Genomic DNA, 20,229 nt, shown 5'->3' with positions numbered 1-20,229 from the left:
AGCAACACTCACGTATTTAGTGCTGATGCTGTGCCAGACACACTCAGCCTTCAGGGCTCCGCTTACGCTAATGTGCGAGTTCCCTGCAGAACGCACCCCGGCCGTGCTGCGGGCACCTGGAGCGGCGCGCAGCTGCAGCCTCTCCTCTCGGGCTCCAGACAACGTGAACAAACTGGACAGCTCAACTATATGCAAAGTTCCTTCAAAAAATGCCCATATTCATGCCAAGCACTCGGCACAGCGAGCTGGCAGGAGCTCCCCCTGGTCTTACCCTTAACATTCACCAGTGGGCTGAGAAGATGACTGGTGCCAAGGGCTAAATATGACTGCAACTGTACTGAGCCCAACCTGGTACCGCAGTTCCAGTTGCTCATAAACTTACCTTTTTTATCTAAAACAGAGCAGCAACTGGGCTCATTTGGTATCCCTGTGCTTGCTGATCATGTGAGTGTCATTGCAGCTTCGAAGCGGCAGATTGCAAGGTTTGCTGGGACCCGTCACTGTCCCTGTGGGAAGGTGCCTCTGCCATCCCAGCTGCACTCCACTTCTAGACCTACTATGAAAAAATGTGCACGTATCTGACAATGGCCACTCATCTCTGTGCAGGGAGAGTAGGACCGAGGAAGAGGGAAAACTTCTTTGTGCGGGGTGGGCTCCACAAAGCCTTCTGAACTTCTCCAAGATTATTTGCTGTTGAACTCCCTATTTCTCCCCCAGGTGAGTAAGGGTTGTCTGCCTCAGGAAGATGCTACGATTATTCAGTTTTGGGTTTTTTTTCAGAAGCAGGGGTGATCCTCATCACACAAAATCACATTCCAGACAGACAAAGGCTGATTACAGTACATATAGCTCCTCCCTGGGCTCTTCTCTGCTGTGTCTTATCCATTCTCTGTGTACATATGTGCATATATCAATAGGCTGTTATACAGCAGTTAAGAAGAGGTTCCCTAATCCTTTTCTTTTTATTTGTTTGGAAGGCAGGACTCCATATAACGGAGTCCTCATATAATGAAAGATGTGATATTTACAACAGAACTACAATTGCTGCAAGATCTGGGTATGCAGTTATTCACACCTATAGGATTGCTGGGAATGAAGCTGCACTCCAAACTTGGTGGCTTCCATGTTTTTTTGCATAAAGCAGTACTAAAAAAGAGTTGTTCTATCACCCTCAGATATTGAGAGGAGATTTTAGCACAGTTTCATCTGGATCTTCGAGCCTTCCTCCCTCAGACATGTGCAGGCAAGGGAGATTTTCATTTCTTTGCACTTATAGATGGGTATGTGTGAATCCTGAAAGGCTTTCACAAGCTAAAATAGATCTTTCCACATTAGCAGACACTTAGATGGAGACATCACTCACATGGTGTCTGTGTCTGTCCTACCTGCTTTTTATGTACCAAACACCATCCACAGAAGTAGCCTGGCCAACTCATTTCTCCAAGAGTGCTTTTTTCCAAATCCTCGTATCTAGCATGGAAATGGTGCCATTTAGGCTCTCTGGATTACAACAGTTTCTCATTGTTATATCTACTTGGAAATCAACTGACAAAATTCATGAGCAAAGATAATTTTCCAGTGGGTCAATGTAAGTTTCTTCCTCTGTTGCACAGCTTCTTAATAGACTGTGTGGACTGCAGAATCATGTTCCCTTGTATTATGTTATTCCTCATGCAATTTTAAAGTTCATCTACCTCAAGTAAATCTGGCTGTTTCAGCTAAAAGTTGTGTAGCCTTAGGGATTCTCGATCAGATGAATAGATGATCTTTTTAACACCTTGGGTTTCTGAATTTCATATCTTTCATTAAATCAGTCTCCCTTTCATGATTTATATTTATGCCAATGCCCAATTCTATTACAACTCTCTCTTCTGCTTTCTCAATTTCCTCTATTATTCTTTTTTGGGTCTATAATATCATTTCAGTGGCCAACTCATAGGCTGTCACTTCACATTTATGAACTGAAACATGAATGCGCATTATTACTTTATTTTTATGAAAATCCATGATAACTAATGCACCTATTCAATTTCTGCCAAGAAGCTTTATGGTGGGTTTCATATCTGGCCTCTAACCTCCATCCCTCCAAACAAACTTTTACATCTATATTTACATATTGGGATCATTACAGTTCTTTTATCTCCCTGTCCCAACGACTTCAGAAGCTCTAATGGATTTAGGTGGGAGTTTAATTAGAAATGGCTCTTTTCTGTATTTCAGGCTATATTTCACGGGGAAAAATATGACTCTAACAAATGAAAGATTTGATGTAACCCCCCAAAAGCCCCAGGCTAGCTAGATAATTCTATAGTGGAACAGGCAACTAAGCAGGGGGAGACCATGGTGGTGCCCAGCTCCCTCACAAGCCAGCATTTATTTTATATCGGTTTATATCCTTGTAACAAAACTGCTCTCAGTAGTTTGCCACTGTTTTACAACGATACCAGTGCAGGCAGAATCGGATTATTTTCAGCAGTTTTTTTCCTATTTCCATTTTTGGTGAGCAGCGAGTACCTCTGAGCATCCTCAGACACACAGTGGGGTCAGCCTTGGGCCCCTGCCCCCTTCCAGATAACGAACTGGTCACTGCACTGTCGGCTTCCCACTAAAGAGCCAAGCTGGGGGTGTTCCCAGGAAGATAAACCACAGCAAACGGCAGGAAAGCCTGCCTGAGTGATGGGCTCATTATGATTTAGCTCATTAAACCTCATTAAAACTTAAGGCAGCCCTGAAGCACCCATGAAATCCGCTAACAGCAAACTGGTCTGCACAGGGACTAGGTTCCAGAAGACAGCAATGTGCCCCTCTTAATTCCAACATGTGCGCTGCAGATACCAGGTGGTTCTGAACAGGTGATTTTACATCTAAAGCTTTTTCAGAAGGAAAATGTAATGATAGCTGAGTAATAAGTCTGAGGATTTAGCAGAATTTTCTATATTTGCTCACTGTGTCTGGCTGGTGAATGAGACTTTTCCTGCTTTTGGGTTGGTGCCTCAATAGCAACCAAACAACCAACCAGCCCATGAAGAAAACCCTCATCTGCTGGAGACCAGATAATAACTGTCAGATCTGGACACGAAAAAGTACAGGATGAGGTTCCTCATACCTATGTATGGCTTTCCTACCCAGCCTGAGCTCCAAAGAAAGAAATACCAATGAATTCAGCCTAGCTGAATTTACTTAGAGGAAAGTGGAAGATGAGATTAGACACACACATTGTTTAACCCGGGAACAAAGGGCAGAATTCAGAAAACGACTTGTCAAGGTGTCTTCAAAAATTAGTATAGTCCACACAACTGTATTGCCAGAGGGGCTGATTCTGATCCCGTCTGCAGGCCTGTGTGAAATCCTTGTGACGAAATTCTCAGCCCTCGGGAAACAGCTGCTTTCAAGATTTGTTACAAGCTTGAAACTCAGCTCAGCATCATCAAAACGTGTGAAGAACTTTCAAGGAAACATGGGCTGACTTACGGCTACGGCACTGAAACCGCTCCAAACGGCTCTGGCTGATCTTCGCTTTCAGCATTAAGCCAAAGCCAAACTAAACCATCCAGTGACGGTGAGAACTGTGCTTAGACACAATAAGGACTAGACTTTCTCTTCTCTTCATCAGACAAAGTCCAGAGCAATGCCATTAACCGCACTGGGTTAAGTCTGGATTTCCAGTGGCAGAAATGAGATCCAATCATTAACAGAAACTGTATGTGTGCACGTGAGACTGATCCTGGTTTTTCCTTTAAGTGACAGTCAAGTGCAATTAATCTAATGCTTACAGACAACGCATAAAATGCATTTTCGTACACATCCGCTGTGCCTTTAGATGCTGAGGCACCAAGGCAAATGGTACTTTCCTTCATTACTGAAGTTTCACTTCTCCCTCTCTGGCTTTTAGCAGAATGAAACGGAGCGTGTAATGGAACGTCATGTTCACGGGTTTCATTTCGGTATCAGCTCCAGGTCTGCACAAAATCTCAAACATTACAACAGCTTTTCACATGCTCACAAAAGAAATTGCTGAAGGCACTCAAATCCTGGAGTCTGAAGAAGATGCTCTAAATTTACTCAAACAAACCCCTTTTACAGATGCAAAATAATGACCTGCTCGCAAACAATCGGGTTATTGTTAATAGTTATTATATGGAAGAGATTATATAAATTGGGAGAAAATATCAGCTTTCTATAATACTCACCTGCTCTAAATACACAATTATACTTTTAACTAAAATTAAAGAGCCATTAAGGCCAGTTTTTGTAGGTGCTTAGGTTTCTAATTCCCAATTAAATTAATAGGATTTGAATGCCTAAACAGCTTCAGAAATCAGGCTTATCACCCAATAACCAGTTCAACAAGGCGGTGCTGCGAAATATGACTGAAACAGGAAAGTTGTTCAGCACTTCCATAGGTAGCTGATGTGAGAAAAATAATAGCACTGATGTCTCCTACAAACAAATACAACATCCGCACCGCATTCTTAGAAAAGGCAATAGACCAGATCCTGTTACACGTGTAAAGCGTGAGAACTATTTCAGATAATTATTATTGATAATAAATGGGACTCCAAGAACTTCTTGTATTCTGACACCTCAAAGCACTTTTCAGAGGTGTTTTCCTGCTCACCTTCTCATGCTCAGAAGTACTACATCAATTCTGTAAGTAACTGCAAAGAGAACAAGTAAACGTGTAGCCGAAAGTCATCATGGCAAACCAGGGGAGAGCTGAGGGCACAAGCCAGGACCACACTGCACTCGACAGAAAGAAAGGATGCAACACCATCTGCTCAGAACATGCTTTTTCCAAGCTATTTAAGGATAGCAATTTTTAAAATTTGATTATGCCACACCAAAAACGTATCTGGAAAAGGGTTAATTGGTCTTTCATAGGATATATTTGCTCTGCCCTAGCTTATGTAGCTCCCGAGGGGGATGCTGAGCACTCTGGCGATGTTAAATAAGGAACCGCAGGACCCAGCCGTGCAGGCAGTGGTGCTTATGAGCCATAGAAGGAAAGAAATCTTCAGTAGCAGACCTGCACAGAGCCCGTTACGTAAGAAATCTGGAAATATCCCTAAATCCTTACTCAGCCACTAGTATTTTATCATGACAGTCACTTTTATGTGCTGTGATTAAGCTATATTTAACAGGGGTGCTTCCTAACAAGTCTGTGCTCCGTCCTAGTTAGGGTTATGTATATTATTAACAATCACAATGATGATGCTTAGATAGTACCTTTTCTGCAAAGATCCCAAGGTAATTTTCAAGGATCTAATATTAATGCTCTTTATCTGTCAAGGTAACTCAGAACCATTCTACATTTTTGTATGTGTCTGTGCTGAGACAGATCAAATAAATAACGTGGCAAAGATCACAACAGCACACCAATGTCACAGCTGATACCTACGCCAGAGCCTGTATTATAACCAGCACATTTCAATGCAGCATCCGAAATATCATCCAATGGGTTATCCGACTGTTATCCAATCTCATTAAGGCAGAGGCTAATGAAATGAAAATCAAAAGCCAAACACTGCAAACAGACTGAGCCCTTATTAGGATCTGTAACCCAACCCAGGCTCAACACTGGAGCAGCCTTCCCTTCTTCATTGCCAACGAAGAAGAGAAACCGGACATGATTACAAGTCCCAGGCTCATTATGTCTTTTGACCTCTTAGCCTTCCTAACACTTGCAAGCACTTTTTTTTCTTCCTATATGTATGTCCTAAATAAGCCCCTTGTTTTTCCAGTTGCCTCTGAGAACTTTAAGAATCCTCCAAATATCCCATAGCAAATATTCAGGATATTTCAGGTCTTACCAGCAATTTCTCTACTAATTCCAGATCACCAGACTAATCTTCATCTAATGTTAATCAGTATCGTACTGATATAGTCATGGGATCTAAGCACATTTAAATCAGCTGAAAGTATCTTGTCACATAGATTTTTCTTTTCATAAGACCAATCCCTTCCATAGCAAATACAATCTCTGGACAGTCCTGCAAATGATAAGCAAAAGCAAAGTAATTTAGCGGCTATGCTGTATCTAGTATGTCCAGAAAAATCCTAACTGGGGCTGAGAAGACAGTAGTTTCTATGGCATGTTGTAACTTTTTACTGCATGCTAATAAAGCAACACAGAGTTTTGTGTTGTGATCTGGAGAATGGCTTAGAGCAGGCACAAAGAGCTATAAATACCACATCTTCTAAAACGTGGCAGACGGTCACTGGAACTGAAGAACACAACGAGTTTTAAAGCTAAAGGGAACTTTTTAAGAGACTCACAAGTTACAATGATTAATGCAAACTCCTGTTTTGCAAACAGGTGCTATCAGATGATCTGAGCCCAATTTAGCTTTCATTTGTACCAGTGTGACATCATGTGCTTCATAACGCATGGCTGGCTTAGCCCAGTGAAGAAAGAACTAATGTCTCTTGTCCATTCCCTATTTCCTTGGCACATTTTTCCAATCTCTTTCCATTGAGATGATGGAGCACTTCTCAATACCAGGATTTGGTATATAAAGCAGCTTCGAAAGCAGCTAAAAACAGTAGGAACGCTATATCTGGCAGTCAGAAACAGGTGAGGCACTGGGAAGATCTTCACCCGTGGTTCCTGAGCATCTTCACGGGGAGCGTTCACCGCCACAGGGCCAGGAGAAGCCTTTTACAAGGATGGTACCACACTAACGATGGGTCTGTGCAAACCGGTAACTTCACAGGCCACTTAAGCGAATATACAATAGAAAGAAGCACTCCTGGCCACCTCTCACCCTTAGCTACTGATTCCCACTCCAATATTACTTCTTTCCCGGTGCTGGCACGAGCTTTGTGAGCATCCGACGTGAGCTCGGAGGGAGCGGGGAGCTGAGCAGGCAGGCAGCTCATCCACCAAACCAAGAATGGATTCGTTTTCACTCAGCTGCACTCACGGTCAGCAGAACGACAGGGATGGCAGCTCCATGTTAGTTTGCTTTAAACATTCGCAGCATTGCACCTCAGCAATTGCTCTGTACATCAGGGACGTTCATCTTTTGGGTTCAGCGAGTGACTGGATCTGCTCGGTCGGCTCATGCAAACACTCAGGCTCTGAGGCTGAACAACCCTCTCCAGAATTTCAAAGCTACTTTCTTAAAAAAAAAACAAAAAAAACAACAAAATAAACGCCGGGGAAAATTAATTAATTAATTAATTAACAAACTATCTCTGAAATACAAAACTTGCAATGATCTACCTGTGAAAAATTACCTGCTCTACAAGTCCAGTCATTATAACTTCTTTCTTACTTCCCATGGTCACAGCTGACTACCAGCTGTCTGTATCTCTTCATAAACTATCAGCAGCTTACAAGAAGCGAAGCCACCATCTCTGCCCCATTACTCAAAAGAATTCCCCACTCAGATCATCGTTGGCATCACTGTTGGGATATTCTTTAGATTTTGGCCTCATTTTTTTCATGGAACTAAGACATATTCCTTCCCATGAAGAACAGAAATACCCACAGAAATCAGCCCTGGCTCTACAAGAACACATTTCCACTCCCATTAAGCACAAAAAGACAGATTTCTTGGTATCTTCTGTAGAATACTGAGAAAGTTGCAATTCAGAAATTTGGATTTTTCTGTTACAGAGGAGCTTTGTATCTTATATGCTTACAACCTTTCATAAACATAAAGCAACTGTAGTCAACAGCAACGGTAGCAGTCACACCGGGATTTTCAGTGTGGATGATTACAAAAAGGCAAACGGCTCCAGGAAAACCTTGTTATTTCTCAAGATTCCCATCAGAATGATGAACTGGCAGAACACCAAAGAGACAAATGCAGTAACTTCAACAGCTGTAGGTGTTTCTGATGATCCCTGGGAGATGTGGGATGGTCAGATCAGTTCGACATGCAGAGCTCGTTTTTGCCATGTCTGCTCTGCATACCAGAGAGAGGGGGGAACACTGCTCCTGCTCCCTTATCACCAACATCAACAGCACATGCACTAAACTCAACCGTTACTACAACTTTTATTTATACAGTGCATTTTTCTAAGTTTGTCCTATCTCCTGATTACCAGAGCAGACCAGGAAAAGTATTCTCTTTTTCACAGTTGCTTCATGCTGAGGTGAAAAGTTCAGAAGGATTCTGATGGCAGGAATCCTGAAACTGACTTGAAATGACAGGACATGATTTCATCATTTTCTGTCGAAATGAAATGTTTAGACATCGCAGGAAATAAAAACATCCCCTTGCTGACTTAAATCAAATGTTTGTTTCAAAATAGATCAAAATTATTTGGGATAGAATAAGGCAGTTCAGCTGGTGAGAGAAACTGTGTTATATTGTGGAAAACCATGGTAGATTGAACTTGATCTTCACCCGGCCCTCAAGGTAGAGATTTATCTTCCTATTATAAAATACAGCCTGACACAACCATATTCTATATGCAAGTGTTTAATCCAGACAAAATCCCATTTGCTGACGGTGATGTATTTTCTTTGATATTATTCAACAAACTACGCTGATTTCAGCTGCTTTTCCTTCTGTTCGGGTGCTCTGAACCCCGAGCAACCCACGCAACAAACTCATCCGATGGGGATACTGCATGTTCTGGTCACCTAGTGGCACAGGTGACATGAATCTCAGATCACCCTTAGCTTGGCTTGAACTCAAGAGATCACAGGGAAACTGGGATTCTTCACACTCTTGTTCTTACATTTTTGTGTATCTTTGCAGTACCTGCATTTTGGGGGCCCATGATTTCGACCTGCAGCCGTGAGGACTTTCTTTGCCAGTTGAAAGCTGGAACTGAATAGTTGTGTAATCACGTGCACCCAAGAATGTGTTGTAAAAAGAGTATCAAATGGGCTGCTGCTGGCAATGTGGTTGTGAAATCTCCAGCGCTGGAGCTGTCAATGCTGAACTAAGCAACAGATACAATCCTGGACCCCATTATCTCCTCCCTTTGATTTTTCACTCTGTCGCCCCACTGACTTTAGGAGAATTCAACTCTGCCCAAAGTGCACCAGTGTAAGGAAGAAGAGAAACAGCTGCTAAAAGCTTAACGTTTTTTTAAAAGGTCTACTTCAGGCTATTTTAAGTGCTCTGACGCTTCAGTTTGTTGTAAAGTCTGTCACCTGATTAAAAACAAGTTATTTTGCCACTGCTAAACCACACTGAAAGATTTATTAGCCTGCAGCAATACTTTACAAATTGCAATTGCATTGTTATCCTCTCTAATACAGTCCAAAGGGAACAGAACGAAGCAGCCACCAGCCCTTCAGTCCATCAGCAATAACTTCCCACCACGGGTGTGTTTGGAGCACACAGGTTTAGTAAAATCCTGCAATACAAAAAAGGGGCAGAGACACTGTACCCTGTTCCCAGAGCTGGTGCCGTTCAGTGTGTGACTCCCCGCAAGTGGCTTCTGGACAGAGCTGAGAATATATTGGAATTTTTAGTTAACTGACCAAACAAAATTAATCTAAATGTGTTTTCATTTCAGGGCAATGAAACACAGATTGTCAATCAACTCATCAAATTGAAAACCCAGAGCATTGCAAAGTGTTGCTTTGGTGACCTTAGGCTTTGTTGAGCCTTGAAAAAAATGGCCATTTTGAAATGGAAATGTCTTTTCAAAATGAAAGATTAAAAGATGTTGACTTTTCCTCTCTCCTCTCCTCACTCTTGATTTAAATAATCTTGCGTATTTGATCCATATCAACAATTCAACAAAAAAGGTCTGGTCACCCATCTCTCTTTTCCATGAGGTCAGTAGGAGTTTTACTATCTACTTCAATCATTTGTCAATAACAATATTGTTTTAATGGACTAAATTCTGTCCTGACTTATTCAACCAAGTCCAAGCAGAGAAGTTTATCTGAAAACAAGTCACCGCAGAATTTGGTATCTTTAAAGTTCTTTGAAGTCTGAGTGAAAGAAATGAGTAATAAATGTGGTCCCTGAAACTAAAAGAAGAATGAGGTATCCTCATTCTGCAAGGAAAATGAGCTTAAACTCATCATCAATCAACACACACACAGAATAAAAGCTAAGCCATAAACACGTAATCAATCTGCTAGATGCTACATGACAGATGCATTGAAAAACAGCAACAGTAAAGACACAAACAGATGTAATCTTAATCTTTATATTTCAACGGGCATTTTAAGTAGACTTTTTCTTCCATTTTATATTCACCACTCTACAGCTCAGAGAACAGAAACTCTAATTACTGTTGCAGGCTGAAGGCTGGCCAGTAATTATATATCTTTATCTTCATTAGCTAAGATGTCTGTGAATAAGGCTTGGTCTGAACCAGAGCAGGTAAACTGGAAACTCGGAGACACATTTTCAATTAAGAGCTCATTAGAAACTGGCAACTCATTTTGGTGCTGCTGAAACCCGCCTGCGGAGGCGGCAGCTCAGGGGCTGTTTGCAGGAGCCCAGAATGTCTTGATCTCTGACCAGTGATTTCCTGTTTTGACATCAAGCCTATCATTAGTTTAATTGTGCAACGGTATATCTATTAATAATATTAAGCACACAAACCTTTATTGGTATATTAACATACTTACAATTAATGATAGATGCACACTTAAGCCGTAGTACCACTTTAACCTCTTTGCGAGGGTTAGAGCTGAGCATACTGCTTACTTTAAACTGATCCAGATTTATAGCACACAAAACCATTTCAGAAACAGCCAGTGAGCACGCCAAAGAATTTGGATAAACTAAAACTTTAGAAAGCAAAACGGATTTTTAAAGTATCTTCCAAATGATCTATTTGTTTCCAAATTCTTTTTTCTAGTTCACTGAAAAAGCTTTAAAGTTAGTTAATCAGTAAGTTAGTGAGTGAAGACTTAGTCCATTTAACTTCTGCAACACAAGGACCCCAAATAATTACTTTACTTTTTTAAACCTAGATTCAGCCCCACTGTTTGCTGTGTGTGGCAAATTTACCACATTGAAAAGGGCTTCAGAGAAGCAAATAATAAAATGTCTCTATTAAGACAGCCAGAAAGACACATTTAATCAGAAAATACCAGCATAGTGGCTATTCAGATCAATAGAAACCCTGCATAGATTCTAAAAAGGAAACACCAAAAATGCTGTGCTTTTAAAATGCTTGGGTTCATCTCAAGAAATTACCATGAAGAGATTACTTAAAACGAGCCTAGAGTGTAAGCATTGCAATTTTTTGACAAAAAAAACTCTGTTTAGAGATAACTCAAGAAAGATAATTGAAACCCATACCCAGCTCTGTTCTTCAGTTACCCAGTTGTCACCCCCCCTGTGACACAAAGTTACTGAAATTCCAGGTGTGTCTCCAACTCCCAGCAGTTTCCCATACAACAGTAAAACCCCCGTAGCTGCACCCATATTTGCCTATAAAGGCAAAAATTGTCCACTAGGAAATATCTGAAAAAGCTGATGGGACCCAGAGAGGTTTGCATTGGAGCTAAACACCACCCTTAGCTGCGTGAATCCAAATTAAAACGAACTAACGGAACAGGCAGAGAGCTTAGCATTCCAGTCAGCTTTAGGCTAAGGCAAATTTCACAAAGGCCAAGTCCTCAATATGGTGCAGTTCACAAAAGTTAATGGGATAACAGTGATTTCCAGCAGCTGGAGGGGTGGCCTGTAGTATTTGTAATCGTTTTGTGACATGCTGGTTATGTTAAAAAAGAATTCAATTTTAACTTTTATTTGTAGCCATGTCTCTCATTTCCTGCTCTCAAGTGACAGCCACAGATAAGTTTGTGAAAAGATAAATGCTGCTGTAGACAAGCCAACATTTCTGTCACCATGTTGGAACATTTCCACTGTATCTCCCACAATCGCCACTGCTGACCGTGTCCTTCCACCACCACTAACGTGCATTAACCATTAACCAAACTGAGTAAGAATACATAGAACTGCCTAAAAGCTTTTGGTAGTAATATTAGTACAAGCTGAAAGCCTTCAAGAAGCAGCAATTTTCTTGAAGGTCCAGTCTCTGAACTACTGCTCTACTGAACTAATCTATGCATAGGGGTGATAAACCTTTGTCTTTCAGCAGCAGAAGAGTTCGGAAGGTGAAAGAACTTGTTATGTTAGAAACCACCAGTGTTTTGCAGGGCCTTTGTGCAACAGAGCACTATGGTCCTACCTTAATGACGTCTTCATCCGACGATCTGCACTCCACAGATTCCAGAAGATCACTCACAGTCCCGTCGTCTTCCACGGAGATCACTTTGACAGGGACGGCCACTGTCTTCCCAGTGAGAATGGCTGTATTCAGGATCTCTGCTTCCTAAGAAACCAAAAAAGCCCATTTAGTCAATACATATTGCTTTATTAGTACCACCTACTTTAATTTCTAAAGTTGTTCTAAATCTATATTCTAAGATTCATTATAATTTCTGAGATTATGAATTGATTTTTCTATTCCAATAACCATTCCAGAATAGACAAATTTCCTCCCTTTAATCCTGGAAGCAAACTCCCAGTTCTGATTCAGGGCTGTCAGGACATTTGTCATGCCCTAATTGCTATTTCGCAAATGCTCACCAAGTGTCAGAGCAACTTAACACCCGAGGAATGACCCTGCACCACATAAACAACATATCCTTGCACATAGCAAGACTGAAATCTCCATCTTGAGGAGCTCACTACTGATTACGCTGATCACATGAAAATAATGTCTGAAAGTTTTGCTGGTTTACCCACAAAACCTTTAGTTCTGAGAGGTTTTCTACAAATATTGAAATTGTATGGCACCGTCACACAAATACTGTCAATATTTAGAGCAAAGAGGCACTGAGCAATTGTTAGGAACCGGTTTGGATTGTGGACAGTCAGCAGTTGCCATGATTCCAGTCCTGCATAAATAACTATTTGTACCACAGCACCATGGGGAATCAGACCCTCGCCAGGTTTTCTAGGACATACCGCGGCTCTCGTTGGGTAATGGTGGGCTTGTTCACAAGTCTTCTTTCCTTCTCTTTTAGCGAGGTCTGTGCAAACCCATCCTCTCCCAAAAAGGAAGGATGGGCTCTTGAAACAAAATAAGCCCTGCAGTGATTTTTGTCACTGGTATGTCGTTGTTGTGATGATGATTGCAAAATGCATTCCTTCTGTTTGCTTTATCATTTCTAATTTAAGAGTGCTGAGTGCTGATTACACGAAGGGCACGAGACCACAGATCACTCTCGGTTACCTGGTGTCACATCCGCCTCGCACAGCGAATATCGCTGATGTGCGCGATGTACGCAGAGAGCACAAACTGATGCCTCCATTCTTCCGCTCCTAATTGCAAGATATTGCTCGTTCCTGGAAAGGTCTCTGAGCTTTGAGAACCGTGCCTGCGAATCACAGCCTATCCTGTAGAACAAGAGGCTCTTGATTTCAGCTGGCTCTTGTGGAATAAAGGCTTCCAAAGCCCCCCAAGTGCTAACTTCTCATTATCTAAATAGCTCACACTATGAGCTCGGGGACTGACCTGATTTTACTTGTGGAAGACAACAAAATGAGAGATTGAAACCAAGTTACCAGAAGATGATGATTCCCCCTACTGCCTCTTGGGCTAAAGAGAAGCTGGGATTTCTCTCATCTAAAGGATACAGATCAAAAAGACCTTTTCTTATTACTTAAAGAAACAGAGACACTTTATTCAGACTCAAAGCAATATTTAAAGAAAGAAAGAAAAAAACCTCAATCTTTTTGACAGCTGCTTTGCCGAAGTTCCCCCATCCTCACCATGATCTTCGGGGGAGGGTGAAACAGCATTTCACAAAAAGAGGAGAAGAAAATCCTCTCCCTCCCTCAGCATAAAAGCCTTTCAGATATTTTGAAATTATAATTCACACAAAGGTGAGAATATCTGCCTGTACTGTAAGGCCCTTCTGTCTTGAGTGCACATTTGTTCTCAGTCGAGAATATATTATTCAGGCAACTGGGGTCTCCGAAAGATTTCTAATTAAGTTTCCAGGTTCTCTTAATTTTTTCAGATCTGAGCTTTGCAGCAAAGTTATTCCTTGTAAGTTATTTAGATACTTTTACCACTCTCCTATAGGCTCCAGAGGGCTGCAAATGGGGGCAGCTTGACAGAACAACTGCCATTAAGCATCCGTGATAATTACAGAATCCAGACATTAGGTCCTGATTTTGCAAACACTTGGGTATGAATCTCATTCCAGTGGGACTGTTCGAGGCCATACCACATGTCCGAAGCCGAAAAGACCCGCTCCCCCAAGCAGGACCGCCTTTCTTCCTCCAGTTGATACATTACAGTATGACCCTTGTGATTATTTTATAAAGCAAAAGGGAGTTTAATAACCAAGCCTTTGAAACAGTGTGATTAATGAGGTCTCCTTACCAAAAGCAAATGTAATTTCCCCTGGTGAGAGCTAGTAACTGAGAATGATACTCCAAAGCTTCATTAATTTCTTTTGAGTTTCCAAATTTTCCAAGTGCTGGCTTTGGATATTCTGAATGCAGACTGAATCCCTGGCATGGAAATGCACACAAAGCCAGGCTCGATCCACAATCAAAGATCCCAGGTTCAAAGTATTTTAGCTTCTGTGTGTAGCCACGTTCTGGATCTACGTTCAGAACCGCGCACAGCCCATAGCAGCACAACGTGCGGAACGTGACCGTATTGCTGATTCCTAGACAGTCAGAAAAACCTCCACAACAATCCTCGTCCCCTCTGTCTCCAAGAGAAATGAGGGAGGTGGGGGGTAAGAAGTAACGCCTGCAGTTCACAGAAATCCCTGCTGTGATTTTCTGACTTTCCATCAGCAACTATTTGTCCGGTCCCAGGAAAAGAAATTGATCCAATACTTTTCTAAAGCAGAAGAAAGGCAAAGCAAGCTGGCAATGATCGAAAGCTGTGTTAATCTGCAGCAGAGTAACTGAGCTGCATGTTCTGTTTGCAGAGGTTTTGGTACCTCTACACGGACCGACTTGGAGGATGAGTTCTTTAGGCACCTGGTTTGCATCGCACCCTTAAACACAGAGGCACAACCACCATTTACACCAATTTACACAGCAGGGGCAGAGTAAAATGCTTCTTCAGACATTTGTTTAATGGCTAGAAAGGGCTTAATGTTTTCCTGGTGAAAGCATATGAAAATCATTGCATTTTGAGGAAACAAACATGATACTTCTTTAGCTATACAGAGATTGATAGTTGAGAGTCTCAGCATGTAAAAACCGTAACTCTAAATAGTTACTAATTTAAAAGTGTTACTTTTTGCTGCTTAATTGATGAAAGAATCTTCTGCAGAAATATTGTATTCCTTATCCATAACTAACATAGATCATAGGAGCTAGAAGGTCAGGGCACTACAAGATGGGAATAGTTATGCTTTTGCAAAGCTATAGCCAAATATTCTAACTGCTAAAAGTTGATTCCCTGAGCAGCTATTAAAAAGTTGCTGAACCTTCTCTATTACATAACGTATCCCTATAATTCACATACACCGAGCCCTCCTATAATAAAATGAAATAATACTAGCAAACAGAGAAAACCATTTTTCTCCATGTAATGGAAATGCAAGACTAACTAACATTTATTCTGAAAATGATACCACATTAAAAAAATAGTAATACTTTTAAATAGGATTCTGGAGTGACCATTCTTTGCCTACTGAAGAGATTCATATTAAATAACTGAGCATATTAAGCCCTCCAGCAGAAACATATTCAGAAGATACACACAATAAGCATCTATTTAAGTAGAAATGCTGAAGTGAATACCTATTAGTTTTTTCAACTTTAATTGGTAGCTTCCCTGCAATCTAATTTCCCTTCGGTTACCTTTTGACTTATAATTCCCGGGGTGACAGAAAGGACTTTAACAATATCTTTATAAATCTTAAGGGATTTCTTTTTCTTCCCTTCATTCTTTCTGTGTACACAACATTTCCTAATGTTTGTATTCATAATGACTTATACATATGTGACTAACTCATGCTGAGCTTTGAGGCCCCAGCTCAGGTGTATGTGACAAACCGGTAGCTGTCAGTGTTGTTTTCCGAGCGCATTGAGCGTCGTTCAGTGATTCAAAGCTCACAAAGCCCACAAAGCTCACGGCACCGCGCGAGGACGAACCCGCTTGTTTGCAAAAGAAGCCCCGCAGCCACGTTTCCTCCAAATAACCGGGGCTGCTCTGCAGCTCGTGCCCCTCAGGACAAGGAATACTTGTCCTACTACAGTACACGTGGGAAAAAGCATTAAAAGTTCCCCACAACACTATAATGCATGTTCTAAAAGAACAGCAGCTCTCCACTTATATTTTTTATCATTGTAGTGGAATACATTTTTTGCAGGCTAAATATCTGACTCCTAAAATCAAGCAAGTTCCTTTCTGTTTGCACAGGTATCTTGCCTTTTAGGGTTTACTACATACAGACCGCAGCAGGGAAGGGAATGATGACTGAAACCTCGTGACATCCAGGACACACCATCAAATATGGGATAGCTGCCTGAAAGTCCACCCCATTTGGCACCCATTAAGATCCTCCATTCTCCTTTTTCTTCTATTAATCAGCCTTTGGAGCATTAATCCAGGTTATCACCTTGAATCTTTTCACTGGTTATTTTAAAAAGGCCCAGATTTTGCTCCTCTCAGCTAGCAGCCATCTTATTTATATCAGAGAATCCACCCTTCAGCCATGCATTACTAATTTCAAATCTTATTTAGCATCAGGTCTCAGAATTAAGAAGCTAAGTGACAGCTGTTTAATTAACTCCTTAAGCTGATTAGAAAGCATTACAGAAATCCCCCCAAGGAAGAGTTTATAACTGTCAAGAGAGCCTAAGGCCATGTTAATGCTTCTGTTTAAATTTAGTAAGCTTCTAAACCAATAAAGTCTCAATGCTTGACATCCACATGGATGTGACCAAATTCAGCTTTTTTCCTCATGTTACCACTGCAAGGAGGGGAAATGAAAACAACAACATAGGAGGGATTTGGAAAGTCAGAAAGCAGCAGCTGAACAATAAAGCAAATAGATGCATCTCTCTAACGGAGCTGCTGCGAGTTCATCCCGTCTGCCGCCCCATTATCCTGGATTAGTGCTCGGCGCTGGAGTAAAGCTGAGCTTGCACCTTAAATGCAGAGTCATCTCCCAGCTTCTGCCTGCAAGTGCAAAGGTTTGTTCATTGGTTCTTAAAACTTAAATCCACCTTTAAGGATAAGATTATTGCAGCTGAAGTACAAGTTTTAGCAGCAGCTGGTGAGGCCAGATACACGGTGGTGCAGGGGAACCGAAAACGCTCCAACGCAAACGTCCTTGGTTGTGTCAGCTCTGAGCTTGCAAACAGCTTCAGTTCAGTCTTAAAATATTGAGGCAGTTGGTCTGAAAGCTTGAAATAAATGAAATAGTATTCCGATCTCTTTATTTGCCCTGTGCTTTCCAAGCCTTGAGGATGCAGGAAAACAAATCTTCTGTGTCCAAAGGAATAAAAGATTTCTGGCCAGAAATAACACAAAATAATTTGTGAGGCCTTTAATAAAAATAGAAGAGTTGTAAGTAGAATTTGAAATACTGCAAATGTGAGAATTGATGGGGAAACCTGAACGCAAAAGTGTGAAAAGACTGACGTGAACTTCCAAGTCAGCTGTTTGTTGTAAATTGTGCACTTTCCATTGCGTAGTGTGAAATCTGAAGTCACTGGGAATAGGAGAGAGGGGAGTGATATAAAAGCAAATTAATCACAGCCAATTTAAGCACTTGCTACCTAATTGGTTTCCTTTTTTCCTCTGTACAGGCAAGAGATCTCCACAATCAGCTGTGCTGACGCAGGGTTAAAAAGGTGCATAAACAGAAACCCAAAGGCATGTTTCTCTGGGTCCATCTACCTGCTGACTCTGAGCGTTCCACACAGCTGCTCCAGAGGGGAAAATGGGTTTTTTTTAATAGCAAAGTGTGACTGCAGAGCCATTGGGGAGAAAGAAAGAGGTGGCAGAATCAATGCCCCAGTATATTTTCCTTTATGTATTTTTCAGTCTCCCCCCCAGCCGTGCTCTCGCTCCTCTGCTGGGGCAGCATCAGGCTGATGGAGGGAGCAGGTTTGGCAAGAATAAACAGAGAAATAGAGCCGCATCTACAGCACAGCAATCACAATGTTCCAGTTAAAACCAGGGAACAGCCAATGGCTGCATTGTGCTGTAGGGAAAAAGCAACGTGGGATAATCACAGAGACTGCCTGACCCTCCTACTGTCACACATGAGGCATTCGGGAAAGGTACCGAATTATAGTTAATCTGAGAGTTAACTTTTGCAAAGCCTTTGAGCTATTTTACATCCTTACTAACAAACTTTTATTGCTGTGTAGATATAATTTATCACTGTTAAGCGTGAGGAGGGAAAAGGAAAAGCTAAAAATATGACAGTGCTGTGTGTAGTACATAGGGAGAGAAGGAGCGAAGTAACAGGTAGATCTTACAAGGGAAAGGTGGGTTCATTAACAAGATGACCAGCAGTGAGAGGTCTCTCATCACACAGCCTGTGATGTTCAGTAAAAAGCTGAAGAAGGAAAGAAAAGCAACTTCGGAGCAAACGCAGGTGCTGCTGTATGTGCCTCGGTGAGTGAGGCTGCCGGGCAGGTGAATTCCAACATTTCCCGTTTGTATGTTGTTACAAGCGGGCAATCCTGGCCTGGGGACACTGCCAGTTATTGCAGGATGCAGTTCCACGTCTGTAATGGCAGGAGACAAATCACCTCACTCCGAGGGAGAGAAAAATGCCTTTGCCTGTTGTGTCCCCTTTCCTTGCCTTTGCCTGTCTCCCATATGTAGATTGGAACTGCCTCGAAACAGGGATCTTTATTTTTTGGTACTGTGCAGTGTCCAGTCCGCAGTTCAGCTCTGAGCTCAAGATGCTGAAGCGACTAACAGTAGGTAACAGTTTTCTTGAAGGTGAAACTTGGCAATCACTCAACAAATGCAAGTCAAAGCAGGGGTGATAGGATGTTGCCGCTGTTTTCGGTGCTGTCATTCACCGCCCTGCTGCTGGGACAAAGGCACACAAGGTTTTAACGTTTCTAACGGTGACTTCATAGAGCAGAAGTGTGTCATTCTAAGCCTGTATTTTCTGCTAAGGAGCAGGCAGCACACAGGCAAAGTACCTGTAGAGGATAACAAGCTATTTAGCAACAGGACAGTCTGTAGCATCACCAGGAAGCTCCCAAGTCCCACTGGATCACTTCACACTCAGCTGAGGAGTCAAATCCTCCCATAGGAATACACTGGTTTCTAGCTACAGAGTAAATGCAAATTTTAACTTGTGTCAAGTTTAAAATGACAAGGTCCCTTTAATGCTTTGACGTCTAACATTTCGGAACTGTGTTAGTTTATTTTGGTGGTTTGCCGGTTTGCAGTGCTAAGCAGGCTACCAGGATCCCGGGAAGCTGTCATGTATGCTGTCTGTTTATCAAAGTCACAGAGCTATGAAGTCTGCAAGTTGTCAGGCTGCGGTTCTTCAGAGGAATTGCTAATTAATTCACAGCCTCCAAACTGTAACTCCATGAAGCTGCAAGTGCGCACTCCAATTTGGTGCCTAGAAAGACTGCTTTAGCTGATAATCAACAAGGTTTGCTCTTAAAAGCAAACAAACAAACAAACTTGGGGAGATCTCTGCTTTGCTTTGCCTAAACAGGCTGCCAGCGCTTTTGGACATCCTTGCAGGAGGGAAAGGCATGTCTGATTGTCAAAGGGAAACTCCTCAGGAAATCAGAGCTGGGAAATGTGGCCCAAGGTACCCGAGTGCACTGTGTCTGATGCCGCCCAACTGCTGAGACTGGGGAGACTGGTAGCGACATGTCACGCGAAATTAGCTAAACCCAATCAAAATTTCACACTTGGGGTCAGTATCTCAGCTCCCGGATTGATGTGCCAGCGTGAGGCTCTTTTGATTCTCAGGCCTGCCGTTCAGCAGCCTCACGCAGAGGTTTGGAGCCTGCGGGGGCTCTGGAGCTCTGTGAGGGGTGGACTATGGGATGCGATGTAGGGATTTCCAGCAACTAAATGAAAGCTCTGGGATATCACTTCAAAGAAAAGATGCCAATGAGACTCTAGCAATGCAATTTAGCAGAGTAAATATTTGGTGCGATGTGTAGCAGAGCCAGAATGACTGGGGTCAAACTACTGAAACAGCTTCGCTTTCATAGAGGGAAGCATTAAAAAACCCCAAACAAATCACTGGTCTTATTTAATATGTGCATTTTTTTCCCCTTCCTTTCTCCTGCAGCTTGCCGCTGT

General features: G+C 42.0%; 1 protein-coding gene across 1 annotated transcript in view; it reads right to left on the bottom strand.

The window, feature by feature from the left end:
* Positions 1 to 20,229, bottom strand: part of TMEM132D (transmembrane protein 132D) — a gene marked incomplete at both ends in the record, with an annotated part of 200,627 nt that overhangs the window by 24,866 nt on the left and 155,532 nt on the right. Inside the window, one exon of the mRNA XM_082066324.1 lies at positions 12,130 to 12,273. Within this exon, the coding sequence (XP_081922450.1) occupies positions 12,130 to 12,273 (144 nt within the window). The remainder of the gene's footprint in view (positions 1 to 12,129; positions 12,274 to 20,229) is intronic.

Source organism: Streptopelia decaocto (genome assembly GCF_964273445.1).
Source record: "Streptopelia decaocto genome assembly, chromosome: 15".
NCBI lineage: Eukaryota > Metazoa > Chordata > Aves > Columbiformes > Columbidae > Streptopelia > Streptopelia decaocto.
This window is presented reverse-complemented; position numbering and strand designations above follow the sequence as displayed.